The sequence below is a fragment of the Meleagris gallopavo genome, chromosome 22 (assembly GCF_905368555.1).
Source record: "Meleagris gallopavo chromosome 22, MGAL_WU_HG_1.1, whole genome shotgun sequence".
NCBI lineage: Eukaryota > Metazoa > Chordata > Aves > Galliformes > Phasianidae > Meleagris > Meleagris gallopavo.
The window spans coordinates 8988951-9009424 of NC_139425.1; the positions used below are offsets into that span (position 1 = coordinate 8988951).

General features: G+C 48.6%; 1 protein-coding gene across 1 annotated transcript; it reads left to right on the forward strand.

Annotated features, from left to right (window-relative positions):
• The first annotated feature begins 4272 nt into the window (after nt 1–4272).
• LOC100548925 (DEP domain-containing mTOR-interacting protein-like) lies at nt 4273–20391 on the forward strand. The gene is made up of 9 exons (XM_010722405.4): nt 4273–4833; nt 10510–10688; nt 13021–13144; nt 14288–14466; nt 15037–15222; nt 15589–15729; nt 15859–15929; nt 17619–17723; nt 18581–20391. Exons 1-9 carry the CDS (start codon nt 4703–4705, stop codon nt 18704–18706), a joined length of 1242 nt encoding a protein of 413 aa, XP_010720707.2. The 5' UTR covers nt 4273–4702; the 3' UTR covers nt 18707–20391.
• Nucleotides 20392–20474: the final 83 nt, after the last annotated feature.

A 20474-nucleotide genomic window follows, 5' to 3' on the forward strand; every position in this document is an offset into this window, starting at 1 on the left:
AAAGTGAGCTACAAAATACAAATTGAAGTGGTTGCACGTACTTCTATAGATGCTATTTTAACAGCTTGCTTACAAACACGCTGCAGAAGAGGTAGTTCTTACAGTCTGTCTTCCCGAGCTGCCAGGTTCCTCTGGCTCATCCTTCAGCTGGTGGCGATGCTTCGCATTCAGATTCCAGTCCCCTCCATTAGGCAGCCAGCCATGGGGGTGTGTCTGTGCTTTGTGCCCTGAGCTTTATGAAAATGGCACTAGGATCCAATCATGCTGACTTGTGGGAGGAATTGCATTTGCTTTCCCCCAGAGAAGCGGGCAGTGGGTTGGGTGGCTGCACTCTCACCAGCGCTGTGCTGCATCTGTTCCTTTGCAGTGCTCTGCGTGTGGGATGCAGAGCTTCCCGCTGTGATTGCTGTGAGCAGTGGGATGTGCTGGCTGCAGAGGGGGTTCTAAAAGCATGTGGATACCACAAAAAGCATCAATACTTGCTCTGAGCAGGATGGGGCTGGTGGGTGGAAAAAAAAAAATCCTGTATGAGAAGTGAAGCTGAGCTGTCTCATTTGAAAGCAGTAAAAGCTAAAGATCCAACCTAACTGCAGCGCCTTTGTCCATCATCTGTAAGTCACTGGCTCACACGTAGGCCAACACTCATTGCTCGTCTGCTTTGGCTCCAGCTATTCTGCAAGAGGCTGCATCCCATCAGCAGTGCAGGGGAAGAAAAGTCACCTCCTCTGAGTGAGTCACTGGTGCTCTGTTTGGGTGATGGATCAAACCAGGTATCTCAGTAGCGTGGCTGCTGCTCAAGCAGGGGAATGCAGTGCTATCAGCTCCTTGCAGTTTGCAACCCCCCTTGTATTTCCCTTTAAGCACTGCCAAGTCGTGCTCCCTGGAGGTCTGCTCAGCCCTGCTGAAGCTGCAGAACATTGCAGCAGGTAAAGAAATAAATCAGCTCCTGCCAGGAAACACGGGAAGGCTGGAGTGTGTCTCTCCAGGGAAAAAATACAGATAAAATTGGTCCACTTCTGATTGAAGTGCCACTGTTTAATAACAGCAGAATTGCTACAGTTACCTCCAGACTACATGGACCCAACCTCTCTTGTGCATACAGTATTTTCTGCACTCCTGCCATGAATGCCTGATACGTATGTCAGTTAGTGTGCCGGGCTGTATGTGGGATGTTGTGATTAATGTTGAAATAGAAATTCACTTCTTGACAGCAATCTGTGCTCATTGCACGTAAGCTTGTTGCCCTTCCTGCAGGATTTGCCCCTTTAACTCTGCTCACAGATTTCCTGCTGACTGCAGCAATTCCCTGTACCTGCAATGTGCTGCACTTGAATGGCAAATTTAGTCCTCCTCACCAGGACTTCGCCACTCAACATAGGCTCCGCAGTGCAGGCAAGAATAGAGTCTGAACCTAAAACCAGTGGGGAGACCTAAACTTGTCTCTGGGTTGGCCACAAACCTTGCAGTGAAGTGCAGAATGGATCACAGAAGGGCAATGGGCTCAGCTGCTCTGGTAGTCCAGCGCAGGTCGAAGGAATGCTTACTTCCCCTTCCTTCCTCTAGAGGGAATTGCATCCTTGTGCTTGGCTGCAGAAGGAACCTGGCTGTAAGGGAGCGCTGAGCAGCTGAATTCAGGGTGATGTTTGGTTCTGCTGTCTCTGCTTAGCTGCTCTCCCATCCTGTCCCACATTGCACTTTCACGCTGTGCCAAGCCTTTGTGGTACGGATCCCTCTGACCCCAAGGAGGGACCAGGTGGGTTCGTGTCCCTGTCGCTGTGCTCTGCAGCTCCCAGCTTAACACGGCAGTGACAGCCTCACCCAAAGGTGAGCAGCAGAGCCAAACCTGTCAGACCTGCTCTGAATCCTCGTACCCAGCACTGGCGCTGGGGGGTGAAAGTTAAGGGCAATTGGAAGTTGTAAAGTTCCTTCTGGCAGCTGGTGAGGAATGGGGAAATGGAGGTGATGCAGGTTCCACGTTGTGCTGCATAAGAGTGGTTTTTCTGTCGTCCTTTGCTTCAATTTGTGCGGGTTTTGGTTTTGTTTTGGTTTGTTATTTTTATTTTTAATGAGACCATTCATCAGTTTGTTACACATGTCGGTGTTTGTTCTCATTATGGCTGTGGATCCATGAAGCAATGCAACTGTGGGATAATTTTGGGTTTCTTTTCATTGCTTTCTTGGTTTTGGTGGCTTATTGGTTGGATTGTATTCCTTGTTTTCTTTTTTGCAAGGTAGGATTCAATTCTTTGTACTTTTTAGAGAACTCTGAGCTGAGATCTCAAAATGTTGAAGGACACAAAGATCCCTTCAGTGGCTGTTTTGAAGCCAAGCAGTCTGTTTTTTTCCTTTAGTTTCATTGCTTGGGGTTAGCAGTCTTTACATTGGAAAATAGCACTATGTTTTGCCCTAACATATCCTCACTTGTTTTCTGGAGCCAAATGAAGGATGCTCGATGATGTGAAATCTCCAGCTTAGATTTATAACTGCCTAATGAGAAACTGTTGACCAGTGGGCTCGTGTTCCACCAGCAGAAAGTGATACATCTGCCCAAACCTCTCAGCCTCTGTCGGACCTTTTGGCTGTGAATCCCCTTTTTGCTAAACTGAATCAAAGTCAGTGAGGATAAACGCAGTAGGTTTAACAACACATGAGTTGGTGACCGCTGGGGCTGTGAAATCAGAAGGGTGTGATGCTGGAACTGCTATTTGCTCACTGGCAGCAGTGTGTTGGTGTGGCACTGGGCTGTGGGCTGAGCCTACCCAAGGCACACAAGGGCAGCCTGTGTTCCCCACGCATGGGAGAGGGGATGTCTGGGAGGGTTGGGATAGAAGCAGCGTTGTTGGTGCAGCCCTGGATGCTGCTGTTTGCCTTGGACAGGAGTGCTGTGGCTGGGGCTTGTTCTGCTCTTTGGTCAGCATAGAGTTGGGGGAACACAGCTGCAGGCATCTGCATCCCATGTCAGATCTTCCATCCTCACTCTGCCCCCACCTCTATGTGCAGAATCATCTTCTTCCACCTTCTCTCTGTCTGCTTGGGGAGATGAAGATCATAGAATCGCAGAATCATTGAGGTTGGAAAAGACCTCTAAGATCCCCCAAGTCCAACCCCACCTCACCACATCCCTCAGTGCCACATCTCCATGGCTCTGGAACACCTCCAGGGATGGCGGTCCCACCACCCCCTGGGAAGCTGTGCCACTGCATCAATGCTTTTCAGAGAAGAAATGCTTCCCAATTTCCATCTTGGTCCTCCCCTGAAATGGGCAATGTGCTCCTAGAGCTGGCATAGGGGCACTGCTGCTGGTGGGACCCTCTGCAGAGAGCTCACATTCTGGTCAGAGCGAAGGATGTGTGCAGTGTGACAAGTCGTGGTGTAAGGTGATGAAAACCTGATGGAGGGTTGTGTTGGGGGGCAGCCCAGGCGTCATCATCTGAAATCTCTCTTATAGGTCTCCATGACGAAAGGGAAATGTCTCAGGGATTTGCTCCTGGGAGAGGGGTCAGGAAAGGTAAGGAAGATGCTGTGGGCACAGAGCATCCTGGTACTGTAAACAATAGGCAGGTGGGCCCCTAAGGAAAGGGAGATGGACAGAGTTTACTGCTGCTTTATTAAGCTTTGATTTGGAATGCCCTTTGCTGATATCATTTCCTTCCCCTTCCCCCTCTCCTTTGCATTTCTAAGTTCTGCCCTCTTCCCCAGCCAGCAGCTTACACTCCGGGTCTAACTAATGAAAATAGAGTTGCACATGCAACTAAAGGCAGTGATAGCTGTAATTAACCGCTTCCACATCCCAGTTCCTCTGCTTATTTACTTGGTGCTATCACTACAAGATAAGCAGAGGAAAATCTCAGGTAATGAAAATGGCTGTGGAAGCTGAGGCAGGAATGGGTGCCTGGGACAGATGTAATGGCCAAAGCCAGGAGCATCACACAGACAAACAGCTTGGCCTTGGTACAGTCCCAGATTGCTCAGTGCCAGCTCTTCTATTCATAGAATCACAGAATGGTTGGGTCGGAAAGGACCTTAAAGACTTCTCAGCCATTCCGCCTTGCATTATCACTATCTGCTTGTGTAAAAAGTCACTCTCCTCCTGCTTATAAGCTCCTTTTGAACACTGAAAGGTCACAATGAAGTCTTCCTGGAGCCTTCTCCTGGCTGAACACCCCTGGCTCTCAGCCTGCCTTCATAGCAGAGCTGCTGCAGCCCTCTGAGCAATCTGCATGCCCTCCTCCGGCCCCGCTCCAGCAGCAATGCATCTTTCTTGTGCTCAGGGCCCCAGACCTCGGTTCAGCTCTCCCACCAAACCCCTATGATGGTTGCTACAAAGATAAAGGAGCCAAGTTGCTCGGAGCCCGTTTTCCAGCAGGTGAGAAGGAAAAACCTAGAGAAGGAGTTGGGAGCCAGATGCCAGCGCGTGGTGTGAGTTGTGGTGGGGAATGCTCCATCTCGAACCAAATAAAGGAAAGGTGCAGCGCAAAGAGGGGGCTGCTGCTGTTGCTCGGCTTTGTCCGTCCTGCCGCAAAGCGAAGCGCGCAGCCGGCAGAACTCCGTGCCAGCCGCACCACGGGGCAGCATCAGACCGGATTGCTGCAACGCTCCTCCTCCGGCTTCGGAGGGGCGGGGAGCGGGACCCGACATCCTCCCCGCATCCATCCCGGCCGCCGCACCGCGGGCGCAACCCCCCCTCCTTCCCCTTAACCCCATGGGCTGCGCGGTGCCCCCGGCCCGCAGCCGCCCGCAGCCCGGCATGGAGCCGCTGAGTGGAGCGCTGAAGAAGAGAGCAACGGAGCAGCACTACCGAGCGGAGGTGATGATCGCCGGAGAGCAGCTGAGGTAGGGCTGAGCCTGGGCTCTGCGCTAACACGGCTTCAAAGCTTGGTCCTTGAGCAACAACTTCCCCAAGGTGCCCCAAACCCAGAGCCTGAAGCAGGGATGGGGACCGCCCTGCAGAGTTGTCCTTTGGATGCCACATGCCTGAAGCAGGGCAACACAAAGGGTTTTTGTTTTGAAAGCTACCTTTGGGCACTTCTGCTGTTTTACGGCCCTGGTTCTCAAACTATTTCTAAGCTTTCTTCTTATGAAGGTAGAAACGCACCCTGTTGTGCAGCAAAACCGGTGTGGCTGAGAATGTGTTCCCTGTGTGGATGGGGTCACAATACCAGAACTGCTTTCAGGTGTGTGCCTGAAGGCTTTTCCAGCTCTCGAGCAGTTTGCTTGTTTGTATCTCGAGCCATTCTGTTGTGTTATGAAACGTGGGTGAGAACTAGAAAATACATCCTCGAGTAACATAAGGAGCCCATGTTTGCTAGCACCAGATTCCCAAAGTTAGCTCTGTGTCATTATGTTGTCCAGCCTCAGTGAGTCACGTCAACCTCGGCTTTATTTATCTGCACCGTATCAAGGACTGATAATTTCCAGCTAAATACTAGAACTGTGTACTGAATACACAGCCTATGGCCAAGGTGGCTGGAATTCAATAGTGCCATCGTGGTCAGCCCCATCTCTGTTGTCTTTCCAAATTGTTGCTTTCCTGGCTCCAGAAATTAAATCTTTTTTTTTTTTTTTTTTTTTTTTTTTTTGGTAGTGAATGGGAGAGAGCTGCTGCCAGGGATGGGCTGCATCAAACCTTCACACCATTCACAATTCATGTTGCAAATGAGGCTCAAACATTGAGCTTAACTTTCTTACAGGGAAGAGCAGCATCAGATCTAAGGGTGGGTTGCTTTGTTTCAATAACCCAGTGCAAGAGACACAAAGTTATGGCTTTTTCCATGCCGTGGGCAGGGCAGGTATATTCACATTTGTATTTTCAACGCTGTACTCTTCCGGGGTGACTGAGGTTTAAATGGGTTCTATAGCCAAAAAAAGGGGCTAAGTATGCAGAGAGAAAGTAAAATAACTGAGCTGTCTGTTAAAATTGCAAAGAGTGAGCGTGCAAGGGCAATGATGTGGCCTTCAGTGAAGAGCTGGGGCCGCTGCACCCAGGAGCACAGTGCTGGCAAACTCATGCTGTTTTGCAAACACAGCGCTGTGAGGAGCAGAGTTGGGCAGCCTCAGCTGCTTCATGCCCCAGAGCTGCTCTCTCCAAGCACTCCTGCTCCATGTTAGAGAGAAGCAGGTGGCCTTTATCCAGCACGGCTGCATTGCTCTTCACTTGTGCTTTGCAGGTGATAGGTGAAATGTCAGCAAAAAGTCCTGGAGTGCTCAGGGATGGAGGCATGCAATTGTTTGCTCATAGTACGGCACGACGCAGCTGCATCCTTCTGCTTTGGGTTGGGGTGGGAGCTTATTCCCTGCACAGAAAGGCTGCAAATTGCTGCTGGGGAGGAAGGTGGAGAGCTGGGTTCCACCAAGCTCAGCTAACTGGAAGGGGAATGAGGGATGGCTGAGCACTGCACTGAGTGCTTGAGTCCTTTGCCTGTGCTTGGGGGACTCTTCAGCCTGGCAATTAGAGTGGAGGCAGTGATGTGATCTTCCCAAGGTCGGTTGGGTCAGTAGTGATGGGGAAACTGAGGCAGGGAGCTGGATGACCTTGTCTGAGGGAAGGACTGAGCAGAACTAAATGCACTGTGCTTCTCTGCTTGCCCAAGGAGAAGGAATCAAGGTGCTGTGTAAGACAGCCTTGTACCCTTCTCCCACACACGCTCAGTAAGACTTGATCAGCTCTTGCATCTAAAGAAAATCTCAACCATTTGTTTTCCCTGTTCTCTGCTTCCTGCCCTGCCTCCTCCTCACTATTGTATCCAGCCAAACAAACCTTTGCTCTGTCTTTATGGTTCTTTGGCTTGCCAGCAAGTTTGCAAATCCCTCTCGGTTTGTTTTGGCTGCAGCATGAAGTCTGTTCAGTGTCAGGACTCATTTCCCAGCCAGAAATAGCTGCACAAGTGAGGGGTGAGGAAATGCTTCTTGGAGATGTCAGGGAACAAACACATCCCAAAGAAATCAGTGGGAGAGGAGTTTGGGTCTCGAGCCTGTCCCCAGAAAGATGGAAGTATTAATTTCCACTGCAGTCACTGCTGTGTTTGCAGGGCTGCTGTGTCAGGCATTCCTTGCATCTTCTGCTGTTGGTCTTTATGTTTCAGTTGTAAAATCTGGTGTGAGTCGCTGCAGTTTCACTGAGTGTTGAGTGTTGTTGGGTGGCATTCTGTAAGAGAGGCCCAGTTAGTCACTCCTAATTGCAACCAATGGCTGATCTGCACAGAAGTGATCTGGAGCAGCTACTTTTCTTTGAATTCACGTTCCTCTGCAACCTGGGTTTCTCAAGTACAGACAGGTCCTTGGGTGCAGTTTGGGGATTCATTACTGTCAGGTAAACCAGATGTTCACCACTAACTCTGCTAAGCTGCATTAATCACTCTGAGAAAGGAAATATTCTTAGTAAACTCACGTAAACTCAAAAAGAAAGCAGAGAAGGAAGGTTTTCTCCTACAAAGAACAGAACTGTGCTTTCAGATGCTGTCCAGGTGAGTGCTTTTATTTGGATGCTCAGATTGTAAGGCTGTTAAGCAGAGTGTGAAGATTTTGATGCACTGGGCTTGCTTTGAGGTGCAGGGCTGAATGTGTCCTGGTTTGTATCTCTGTTTGGAATTGTGGGTACCTGATGTGGTGGTCCCTGGGGAGCTTCTCTGGGCTGATATTCAGATCACACTACATGATCAGAATGATCTTAGGAAGCCTACTGCTCCGTTGTTTAGCACCGGTGAAAGAGAAGGCTGGAATGTATAGCTGTTCTTGCTGGAACTGCTTGAGATTTAAGTCCTGTTTTCCTATTTGTGCTTTTAAATAGAAAAGGGAAAATAAGACTGCATCTCGTACTGCTTTGGGTGGGCTGCCTTGTGCATCCAGGGTTCTCCCCTTCCTAAAGCCTTTGTGCTCTTGCAGACACGGGAGAGCAGTGAGCTGAGTTTTGCAGCAGTTGTTTTGCATCAGTGTTCATCTCCAGCAGCTATTTAGCACAGATGCTTTTGTCACTGTTGCTTCAATTCACTGAGCACTCAGCTTTACGATTTTTCATCTTCCTTTAAAGATAGGAAAAGATCATTTGGATGATGTACCTTCAGGGTCATTCATTTGTATTTAATCACTGTGGGAATGCAGCCTTGTGCTCAAATCCTTGAGAGCTCCACCATTATGGGAAGCTCCAAGGTCCAGCTGTCCAGCTGCCATGCAGGAAACCCAGCCCCTTTTCCAACAAGAGGAAGCTGTTGCCTTTCAGCAAGGTTAAGCAAAATGAATGAGATGAATGAGGATGTCTTCTTAGTGACCTTAACAAAGAAACAAGTTGGTTCCCCAATGCAGCCCATCCAAAGCAAGAGCATGTGCTAGCAAAGAGCTGGTGTGCCAGACTGGGAGTGTTTCACAACAGCTGATTGTCATGTTCCAGCAAGCATTTTATTTTTTTGTCCTTTTGAATTAGCAATATGTACATGGGAAAGGTTTTGGTGTGTAGAAGAGTCGTAATATTGCATTACACACTCTTCCTTAACATTTCTTTTTTTATTTTGAAGCGTGATTATGAAACAGTCATCGTTTCACTGGCTTTGTTGTCCCAATATGGTGATAGATTGCTTTAGACTGCCTCGTGTGATTATGGTCTGTGCCATTAAGTGTCAAGATGTGTGTGTGTATGTATATATTAAAAAAAAAAAACACATGTGGTCCTTGTAGACTTCTGCAAACTCTTAACAGCAATGGATGGCTCTTGCTTAAACAGTTCCTATCTTCAACAAACATCCCTCTAGAGTGGCATCCCACTTGTTGGTTCCTAAGGAAATAAAGGTATCAGAAAGGCCTGCTCATCACTCCTGGCACTGGGGGATGCTGTCTGGGTGGGGAGAAGGAGCCTCTCTGCTTGTGGTGGCTGCTGTCCAGCTGTGATTGCTTTGGAGGGTGCACGGTAAAATAATGGAAGGAAAAAGAGCTCAAAATTGTAAAAATAGCAGGCAACTGCCTGCGGTAGGGTAAGCTGTTCTCTTCAGGTAAAATCAATATGCAGAATGTCTGTTGGTTACTTGTGGGAATGAATCTTCCTGGTAAGGAGAGAAAAATGGTGACGCAGAGCTCAGTGTTTGAAGGAGGCCAGGAGCTGGCTCTGCATGGTACATTGGGTTTCATCAGTTGCATTGCTTTCTTTCTCTCTCTGTCACATCCTGGTGTGTTTCTTTGGGGGTTACCAGAACATCTGGACCTATACCTGCTAAGAACTGCGTTGGCCTGAAGTAGCCCAAGCACTAATTGCAGCCATCGCTTACTACATTTCCATTCGGCGGAGGTTTTACCTTAATACTTTTGAGACCCCGATTAATCCTATATTGGAGGATAATCCATTATTATCCAATAGATGTCAGTGGGTTTATTGTTTCTTGTACGGTACCTAAAGCTATTGTCCAACAGGCTACAGCACGTATGCTGTGCTCTACACAGAACTTCTTCAAAAAGAACAAAAGGAGTTGAGGAATTAAGGAAATGCTGCTGTGATTAATGCCTTTGTAAAATATACCAGCCTGGGACAAAACTGTAAGCTGAAATGAATAACTGGAAAGCAGAAATGTCCTGGAGTTACAGAGAAGATATTAATTTAACATCTCTCTGAGTCTGCTGTATGCACTAGGCACTTTCCAGGGTTGATGTTCTGGGAACAGCAAAGACTACAGGGCAGGAATTTGTCTCCTGGTCAGGTTCCTGCCAGGCTGCGTTGGCTTTGGCTGGGACACAGAAGTTCTCTGTGCTCTGTGGCTTCATTGGCTGTAAAAGTCCTTTGAAAAGCCAAAGCCGTGCCCACCTGAGCAGCCTTCCTTCTTATGTATCTTTCCATCAGAGCTGCAGACGAGCCATAACATCAGGGTACTCAGGACAGGACACTTGTAGTTCTGCCCAACTCTGCCCCAGTCTGTCCCAGTTTGAACCAGAAAATGCCAGGTCTGCTGATGGACTGAAGGCAGTGCTGTGTCTGGGTGAGCTAGAACTAATGTGTGTGATTCGGATCAGTGTGCTCACGTGTGCTGTGGGTGAGTGTGTACAGGAACACAGGAGAGCACAGATCTGCCTGGCATTTGTCCTTGTTGGAAGGGACAAGTGCTCTCACCCAGCCCTTGTCCTGCAGGCAGTGATGTTCCTGCTTCCACAGACATGGGGAAGGAAAACTAGGCACAGAGCCATGCAAGATGACAGAAACATGTACAATTATTATTTCCTGTACTTTGGTCCTTTGGTTAGCTGATTTTAGAGGCTTATTTAGAGCACAAAGTCATGCGTGGCTCAAAGCGAGTCTGGTTCAGACAATTACAAAGTGCACAAAATGGGAGTGGGAGAAGAGGAGATGCTGAAAAGAGGCTCCTGGGGATGTGTTGATGCAGTTTGTAAAAGTGAAGAGGTTACACATAATTTTTAAGTCACTGGGTGCTTTCCAGGAGTCCCAACCCATCGGTAGATTCCCTAGGCTGGGCTGGGCTATTGAATTGAGATGTCCATGCCGTGCCAGCTGTGCTCTGTGCCCATTTCTCTCTCCAGGCTTCGCCTGCACGATGGGAAGCTCATTAAGGACAGGCGTTACCACCTCCGAACTTATCCCAACTGCTTTGTGGCGAAGGAGCTCACGGACTGGTTGATTGACCACAAGGAAGCCCCAGATCGAGAGACGGGCATCCGCCTGATGCAGAAGCTGATGGACCACTACATCATCCACCATGGTGTGTGGCATTCTCTGTGCATCCCCAGGGGATGTCACTGCTTGTGCCTAGCAGAGGCACATCCTTGCAGCTGGGCTCTATGTTCAGCCTTCAGCCAAGCACTCGGGAAGATGCGCAGATGTTCAGCCACAGCTGGGGCTGCTTCCCTCTGCCCTGCCCCTGCCTTTGGCAGTGCATCTTCTGCTTGGACAAGCAAGTGCAGAGGTCCTTTAATGAAAATGCTTTCAGTTGCGGTGAAGATTTTTTCAGATATATCTTAAATAAGGTTTTCCAAAGAGATCTTAGGGCATTGGGCCAAAATGTTTTTGGTTTTGGATTTTTAGATTTTTCTTCTGCTACCAAAAGAATAAAACAGCATCTTTATATTGCCCTTGGTGGGCAGTTTTGGGGGCTGAGCTGCCACCCTTGGCTGCTATTTCTTACAAACCTGTACCCAGGTCTTTGGGACATGGTGGCCATCTGGTTGGAGCCAAGGAGACAGAAGCAGGTGACAGTCACAGAATTCTGCCCTCTCTTCTGCAGCGATCAGCACAAGCTGCCTCCAACCATTGCGGCGCGCTCTGTTGCCATCTGCTCCTTGCTGGGTTTCATGTCCTTTGCATTAAGCTGCCCTGAATCAAAATCAGCTCTGCTGCTGTGATTTATCACAAAAGCATAGCACTGAAGCAGCGAGTTCACTGTTAACCATTAACATTTCAGACTGATTATTTTTCCATCTCTCCAGCCAACAATTTCCAATAAGCCCATTAGTTGGCTAAACCTGTGCAGACGTGGCTGCCAGAGCTGGTTTGATTGCTTATCGTGGGCACGTCCCTCCTGCTCCTGCAGAACACACAAGCAGGTTTTCCAGCTTCTTGTGGGACCATTAGTTGTTGTTGGTCCTATGGAAATGGGACTGTCTGCTGAATGCCTTGCAGTTGACCGCCTATACTGTTTGCCCTCCTCTCCCCCGGGATCCACAAAGACCATAATTATTCCATGCAGATAGTCTGTGCTGCCTTTAAAGGGCTGATATGCTTCGAGCTGCTGCTCAACTACGTGCTGGAAATGCACTGAAATTGGCCTCCGTGTAGCAAAATGTTTTCACACAGAGGTTGGTGAAGCACTGGAACAGGTTGCCCAAGGAGGTTGTGGATGCCCCATCCCTGGAGGCATTCAAGGCCAGGCTGGATGTGGCTCTGGGCAGCCTGGTCTGGTAGCTGGTGACCCTGCACATAGCAGGGGGTTGAAATGAGATGATGACTGTGGTCTTTTTTAACCCAGGCCTTTTTAATTATGATTCTATGATTCTGTATGATTCTTATGGGTGCTGTCTGTCAAGGCTGTGTGCTTATTTCCCAACTATCACCCCATGCAATGCTATCTGAATCACCGCTCCTTTCAGTGAAGAGGATCCAAGCTTTCTCTTCTAAAACAACCACCTCACCCTGCCTTCTGCCTGGTGAGTCTCAGGCTTTGGTGCCCTTGTTTCCCACCAACACAACTGCTCAGGAGAAGTTCTGAACTCAAGATGCTCTGACAGGTTTTAGCCTTGAGTTTGTCAACAAAAGGAGAACGAAACATTACTCAGAAGAACAAATGGTAAAGTTCTAAAAAAGAAATATCTTATGTCTTTTGAATTTTATTCAAATCATATTTGCAAGGCTTATTTGAAGACTGGACCATAATATTTCACTTTATTTTCATTTGATTTCAGTCAAGTTATTGTACAGTCTTCTCTTCCAGCCAAATTCATCCCAAAACAGCATCCCCAGTATTTTCCTTCTGAATGTTGCAGGCATTTAATAACCATGCCTTTATAAACCACTCTCATCCCCAACGTAAATATCAAGCTGGGGTTTTTATCCCAGTTGTATGCACCTAACTGCAGGAAAAACTCTCTCTTGAGGTCTGCTTGCCATACAAGTGAATTGGCACAAGATAGTAGGGAAAAGTTTCTCATTATGTCATTACACATTGTAATTCACAAGTGTTTTTGGCAGGGATGGAGATGATTTGGTGGAGTTTTGGAGGCAGTGATGTCGAGTTGTTTTCCCTCTCCTCCAAGTCTGCTTGCACATGGCAAAATTCCCATTCTTAGTGACCGGGTCAGAGCGTAAACTTGAAGTCAGTCTGTCCCAAGGGCTTTCCCATAGGGCTGACCTCTCCCAGAAGCTGCGCAGGTCCGATTTGGGGACAGAGGGCTCAGATGCTGGCTCAGCAGCGTGGTCCGAGAGGCATAGCGAGGGACACAGCACGTTTCCCATAGCAGAAGCTAAGGATAACGCACTGCTGAGCCTGTGTGCAGCGCTGCTGTCCCACATACAGTGACCTCCTTCTTTCCTCCTTCCAGTTTGTGACGAGCACTCTGACTACAAGGACGCCAAGCTGCTGTACCGCTTCCGCAAGGACGACGGGACCTTCCCCCTCAGCAAGGATGTGAAGGTGTTCATGCGAGGACAGAGCCTTTACGAGAAGTGCGTGAGTCCCTTCCCAGGGCCTCGGGTCTGCCAGCTGTGCTCGCTGTGCTGCTTCATGGCTGGAACCACAGCAAACTCGTCTCTTTCTATTCTGTATGCTGCAACCCTGGGAAATGCTCTTTCTTGGAGAGGAGCTGGGCTCTGAACTAACGCGTGCTTTGATGCACCTTCTCCATACCTGCTCCCCTTCCAAGCCTATCAGTGGAGCACTCCCACAGACCCCCAGCAAGCTTCCTAACTCAAAGTTACCCTACAAGCACAGTGTCACCTAACAAGTGTTGATGGTTGTGGTATGTGGTGTCCTGTCTCTCCACTCTACAGCAGTGAGAAGTTGATTGGCCCGAAAACTTTGGGAACCAATTTAACATCCTCAGAGCTTTTTCTTCCCTGATAGAGCAGCAGTGGTGAGTGGGGTCATCAATCACACACATCAGCTCTGCTAGAACTTGTGTCCCAGCAAAACCAGCAGGTACAGGGCCAGCAGGGCCTTTCTGCTCCGTGATCCTGAGCCATAGAATGGCTGGACTAAAGGGACCCCAAAGATCATCCAGTTCCAACCCTCTGCCATGGGCCAGCCACCAAATCAGGCACCAGATCACACTGCCCAAGGCCCCATTCATCGTGGCCTTGAACACACACCTCCAGGGATGCACAGGGATGTCCTTTGGACAGGTGTGATTTCTGTCCTTCATACAGGCATGATTTCTACTTCACCGTGCCTTCTGCATTGCTTTCACTTTGCTTTTGCTCAGCAGTGGATGGGAGAGCATCGAGATTCTTACAGCTGAGGCTGCTGCACCCTCTCGTGGAGGCACTGCGTTCAGCTCCGCCACGCCACAGAATGAACATGGGCTTACCACAGCACACCTTCCCCATCCATCTGGACCAGCTGTTATTTGGGCACGCATTCGGTTGCTTGCTTAGCTTTCCACTGTAGCCTTTAGCTGAGGTTGCAGCCGAACTGATTCCTCTGCATCTGCTCCCGCTGCTGGGATGAAGATTTACAAACCTGTAAATGCAGCTGTGCCTTTCGCCCTCCCTTCCCACCGCTCGCAGGCAGCGATGATTTGGCTTTGCCCACTCTTCTCATCCTTGCTTCGGGCTGCGTGGCATCACGGGCGCTTGTCCCACCTCTGCCAGGCTGGTGAGCGTGGAGGGCTCCATCCTGAAGGTGAGGGAGGAGAACTCGGTGAAGTACCAGCGGGCGTTCCTGGGCTGCGAGATGGTGGAGTGGCTGGTGCAGGAGGGAGAAGCAGAGAGCCGGAGGGAAGCGGTGGAGCTGGGCCAGGCGCTGCTGGAGCACGGGATCATTCAGCACGGTGAGAGGAAGGGAAGCGAGCGATGAGCATAGCTGTCATGCCAAGAACAAATCCCCATTCATGGCATGCAACAAGTGCTGGTCAAGTGCCCACTTAGGGATAGCAACGGGGCCTTTTAGTGCTATGTTTGGAGCCGGTGACCTTTGAAGCCAGAGCAATCCACTGCCCACAGAGGCTTTGAGCTGCAATCTGAGCTGTCGCTCTGCGGTCCTTCAAAGACCTGGGCTGCAGGGCTGAGCCCCACCCTGAGTTTCCAGGGCTGGTTGTGAGGGTGCTGTGCTCAGCTGGGCTGCAGGTCACACCCACCTACAGGGCTTCAGCTTTCCATCTGTGAGGCAGGGAGCCCTCTGAGCTCCTGGGGCTCGGTGGTGTACTGGTGGGAGATGGCATCTCCTGGAGAGGTGGCCCTGCTGTTCTTCCTTCTTTGCACAAAGCATTCTCCGACACTCAAAAAAAAACCCTAACATATAATGCAGAAGCATTAAAAGCAATTCATCCAGATAGCTTGGTATGTTCGCTACGTATCTTTCACACTCCCTCAGCCTCTCCTTCCCCCCTTGTCCTCTCCAGTCTCCAACAGGCACCACTTCCTGGACTCTGACATTCTCTACCAGTTCTGGATCAACTTCCGACGGCGGCGACGTCTCACCGAGCTGCTCAGTGAGAATTCCTCCCGTGCTCTGTCTGAGAGCCCCGACAGCCCCTTCTGCCTCCGCAAGCTCAACCCAGAGCCAGGCAACACCAGCTTTCTCTCTGGTAACTGTCTCTGCATACTTAAATGGTGTGAAGCCGAGGCTTATGCTACCAGAGCATCTGAGGGCTGAGGTGTAGCTCCAGCATATACCATAGGGTGCTCCTCCAGACATCTAATGAAGTAGCCACATGTCCTGTGTGCTGGTGGATGTCATGGTACAGTGGCAGTCTCTATCACAGTTCCCCATTCCAGGAAACAACTCATCAGCTCGGCTCTTGGTCCTTCTGTAAGGCTAGTTTTATTCTGCCTAAACTCAAATGCTGTATTTGGTGCATGCACATCTTTCAGATGTGGGTCAGGCTGCCGTGGGAAGTTTACTAAACTGATCTGTTCCTTCTGTGGGTAACTGTTACTTCTGATTTTTGCAGTCCAGCCCAACAAGGAGATCAAAGTTGTCTCAGCAGTTCGGAGGAGCAGCATCACTTCCCTCGCTGGAAACTCCAACCCCTACTTCAGCATTACTCCTACTCTGGTTTTCCCTCCTGTGGCTGAGTGCAACCCCAAATCAGGTCTGGGCTCCTGCACTGTCCTTTTTGCTACACAGGACACAACTGTTCCCTTGGGCATGAGCTGCCTTATTATGTGCTTCAGTGTAGGAAACCCTCAATTCTGATCGGATCTGTCACCTTCTGCCTTAGTGCTAAAGAGACCCGTCACCAATGAAGAGCTCCTGTCCCCTGGGGCCCCCTACGTCAAGAAGACACTAACTGTAAGTGACCATCATGAGTGGTGTCACTGCTCTGATGGCACTGAGCTCTCTTTGATCACTTTCTGCTTTGATCACATTTTGCTGCTCTGACCTCTCAGCACTGAAACTTTGATTGCATGTCACCCCATCCCAGCTCCATCATGGTGTGTCTCAGCGGGTCAGTGTCTTCACATGTCCTTGTTGCTGAAAGTAGCAGTGACCGCTGTGGCCTCCGCTTTAATTTAATATATATCAGAGGAATATCCAGGAAAGAAAATGTTTCCTAGACAGGAGAAATCCAATTTTTGTATCACCAGCTCCACACAAACTGTAGATTCAATCAGGTCTTGTGGCAGCTGGGATTTTGACACTCATCCTGTGTGTCACAGAGATGTCACCTTTGCACTGCTTTATTCAGCTTCTGATTTCCTGTTGCAGAGAAGATATATTAATATGCTCTGTCAGCTTCTGACGGAGTAGAATTGAAGAGGGAACATTCAAGGGCTGTTCTTCCTTTATTATGATGGGCTTTCTGTCATGAGTAAAATAAGCTCCTTAGTTTGGAGCTTTTGCTTTTCACCTTATTTCTAGAGCTGTAGGACCACATTAAGACAGCCCTGCCTGGGCTGGGGGCTGTGAATGTCACAGGACAGTTCTTGCCCTGAGGATCCTGTCATGCTTGGCTATTTCAGACTCTCTCGCTATGCTGGTTTGACTCAGGTGGGTTTGGATCTGATCCCCAAGTTAACTATGCTGCAGAAATTGGAGGGAAAGAATGAGGAAAAGAAAGCAGCTGGTTGGTGTGGCATGCATGAAGATGTGCCACTCGTTCTCCTCCTGAACGCTCTTGCCCTGCCCTTCAACTCTGCCAGCTGGGGCCTTTCATGGCTCATTGCATTCTGCTTCGCTGTGCACTTGCTGTTATTTATTTATATGGCTAATGTGCAAAGTCCTTTGAGAATTCCTTTTCTCCTATAGTCACATCATATGGCTGCAGTGTTAGGGCAAACTGCTTTGACAAACTGAGATCAGAATGGGAAAGGTTAGGAGTGGCTGCTCCTATCCTGCAAATTCTGCATCAAGGCACAGTGTCCCTGTGTTTTAGAAATGCTTGGTGTGCTCTTGGTGCACGCCCTGCACTGAACTTCATGTTGGCATAAGAGAAATGAACAGTCCAGGAGAGCCAAGACCCCTATGTGCTGAGTTTTCAGGTGATACGTGTTCAGAAACCTTCCACAAACGCAGAGTGGAAAAATGAAGTCAATCTTTACCCATGGCTGAACATGGAGGAGGAAATGGGGAAAACAGAAGGGATGTGTCATTGCCAAGGATACTGTGAGAGACACTGGCACAGGTGAATGAAAATAACCTCCAGGATTAAAAAGAGAAACAAAGACTGCCCTTGAAACCAATATTTGCAAGAGCAGTCTCCAACTGTTGTGCATGGAGGTGGCAGAAGTATTTAACTGATATGGAAAGTTTCCTGGTGCCCAAGGATGTTCTCATTTTATCTGAGAGACTGAGAAAACCACAAAGTAATGACAACTATTGCTAATGCAACTGGAAACAAAGAGTGAAGGTCTTTTTGTCTTCTCTCCCACGCTAGGTGGAAATTAGGATCGCAAGCAGAGCTCGTGCATCAGTAGGAATTGCAGCATCCCTTCTATCCAGCCCATTCCTTTGTTCTAAGTCCTTTTGTTCTGCTTGCAGATCGTGGGGGATGCTGTGGGCTGGGGCTTTGTGGTCCGAGGAGGCAGACCGTGCCACATCCAGGCTGTGGACCCAGGAGGACCCGCTGCTGCTGCGGGCATGAAGGTACTCTGCTCACAGTGACACGGGGCAGGATTTGTGTCCTGTTGGAGCCTTTCAGGCTGAACACATCCCCCACGGTAATCCCACCTCCTGCAGCAGAGGTGGAATCAGTGCTCTGGTTGTGTTTGTCTGCTGTTAACAACGTGGTTCTGCATGGAACTCTTTCCCATGTGCATGAGAGCAGAATAACCTCAGACTGATGACTTGATTTGGCTCCCCAGGTAGTGCCCAATATTCCTGGCTCAGGTGTGAGAAAGGGAGATCTTGAACATTTCTTTAGACCCACCATCTAAGCGTGAATGCGTTTTGTGCGTAGAGCTGCAAGCCTGGATTTAGGAGTGAATGAAAGAAATGGAGTTTCAGTTACTCTGTAAGACGAAGAGCAGTGAGTGAGCAATTTCCACAAGCTGATACAACCCTGCAGCCACGTGGATATTTGAAATAATGGGGTTCTTCAGAGGCGAAGTGTGACTCTTTTGCTTCAGGCAGGGTTGGAAGGAGATGTGTGAGTTCATTTCATTTGCTCCAGAGCCTAGTTTGTTTCTCCTCACCTAATCTAATTTGCTACCAAATTGCTAAATGTTATTATTGTGCCTCATTTCCATCTGTGAAATGAACCACTGCTCATAAATGAGTATCTTCTCTCTCTATTAGTTCAGTCTAAATCCCTTTGGTCTCTTTTTTATGATACAGTGATTATAGCACAGTGATTATTAGTGGAGCTTATAGAGTGTTGATGCTTTGGGCTTTGCAGGGTTTTGCAGTTATTGGCAGTGCAGCCTCTGGCTGCAGTCAGCCCTGAGCAGAAGCTGCTGTTGAAGGCATGAGCTGAATGTAACCAGTCCTTCCTCTCCCTGCAGGTGTGCCAGTTTGTTTTCTCAGTGAATGGCATGTATGTTTTGCATCTGGACTATCAGACCATCAGCAGCCTCATCATGACCGGACCACGGACTCTTGTCATGGAAATCATGGAAGCCATTGAATAAATGGAGGAACCTCATCCCACCACCGTGTGGAGGAGCAGGGCTCTGCAAAGTAGGGATGGACTGTGGGCAGGGACCAAGCTCAACCTTTCACTCTGAGATGTTTAGTTAGGCATTTTAACATGTTTTCAAATAAACACGTTCTAATGGGTGAGTCTTGGATTTTGATGATGTTGAAATCTTCACCTCTAGCTGACCTTGAGCTCTCGCCACCCCTTTCTAATGCTGGTGGGAGAGTTCAGTACTTGATGAAACCAAGTCTTGGAGCAAGCCAGCCATCCCACCAGGCTGCAGGACAGGTGGTGCAAGCTGCTGAGCAGCAAGAAGTTTGATACCAAGAAAATGAGCATGTCAGAGCTCCCCTGAGCTGTCTGTGCAGTCTACCACGAGCTCAATGAGCTTCCCAGATGGCTCCATAAGCTGTGCCATCAGCTGTGATGTATATGCTTCCTTGTAAAGAAAGCCATAGGGCCCTGTTCCTCTTTGGGCTGGTTACTCTTCCCAACTTGAAAGTTGGGTTTCTTGAAAGGTAAGACTTCTACAGTAGCTCTTCTTATGCCTCCAGTTTCAAATAATGCTTAAATGAATTAACCAGTGTCATCTCTAATGTTTTCATAAATATCTTGGATACAAGACTTGAAGGTATACTAAATAAGTTTGCAGGCAACAGGAAACTGGGAGGAGCTGTTGATGCCCTTGATTGCAGAAAAGCCTGCAGAGAGATCTTGACAAATTAGAGGGCTGGCAGCCACCTAATTAACCACATTAAGTTAAGCAAGAGCAAGTGAGGATTCTGTTACCGGGATGGGGTAACCATGGTTCCATGCATAGACTAGGGCACGAGAGTCTGGATAGCACTGGGACAGGCTCTGAGGGTCACAGTCACAGCCCTGGCTTCACTTGCAGGCAGTGTGGGACACTCCTATGCATCCTACTTTGAATGTAAGCTTGAATACAGATAATAACAAGAATGCAGGGAGGTTTATTGCTCTCCAGTTCACACAGCACTCTGCTCATCACTTTGACCCTCCGGTCACTTTGATTTGTCTTGAAATGTGTGCTGACTTCCCTGGAAGATGTGGTGCCAACCTGGTGTGAGGCAGTGCAGCTGGCTGCCTTATTTCTTCATGGTATAGAGATAGATGTGCTTCTCTCACGCTGGTGCAGAGGGGTAGCACTACTGGAGCACAGACTTCCTAGAGCATGGTCCAAGCAAGAGTTTGCACTGATAACCCACTGGGGTCTTTCCAGGCCCTAAAGTGAAAGCAGACAGCCTTCTGAACTACACAAGTATAAGCACTGGAACAGGCTCTCATTATTTTTCTGTCATAAACAGAGCGCGAGCTGTGGCTCTGGGTTTGAATTTCCTAGAAAGTGAATGAAGCATAGGAGATCCGTGCTCTTTCCTTTCTCACTTTCTTGTTTCAGTAAACTGCTGCAAATCTGAGCAGCTGTTGAACTCCAGTGGGCACCACAGGAGAGGCAGTCTGTCTTAAATACCTTTGGTATTTAAATGCAGGGTGGTGCCAGTTCTGTCTCCCCAGGTGCACGATGCTTCATTTTAACAAGATTTAAGTGTTTTCTCTTTTGTGTTACTCTTTGGTTTGTTTTCCAATGCTTTAAATCTTTTACTAGATGATAAAGAAAATCTTTAGTGAAGTACTAAATGTTTGTTTATTGTGTAAAAATATTTAGAAGCTTTGATTTTCTTCCTTCCAACACTCCCAAAGCTGCCCATTTCCTGGAGAGTGAGCAGTGCACATTTCCTGAA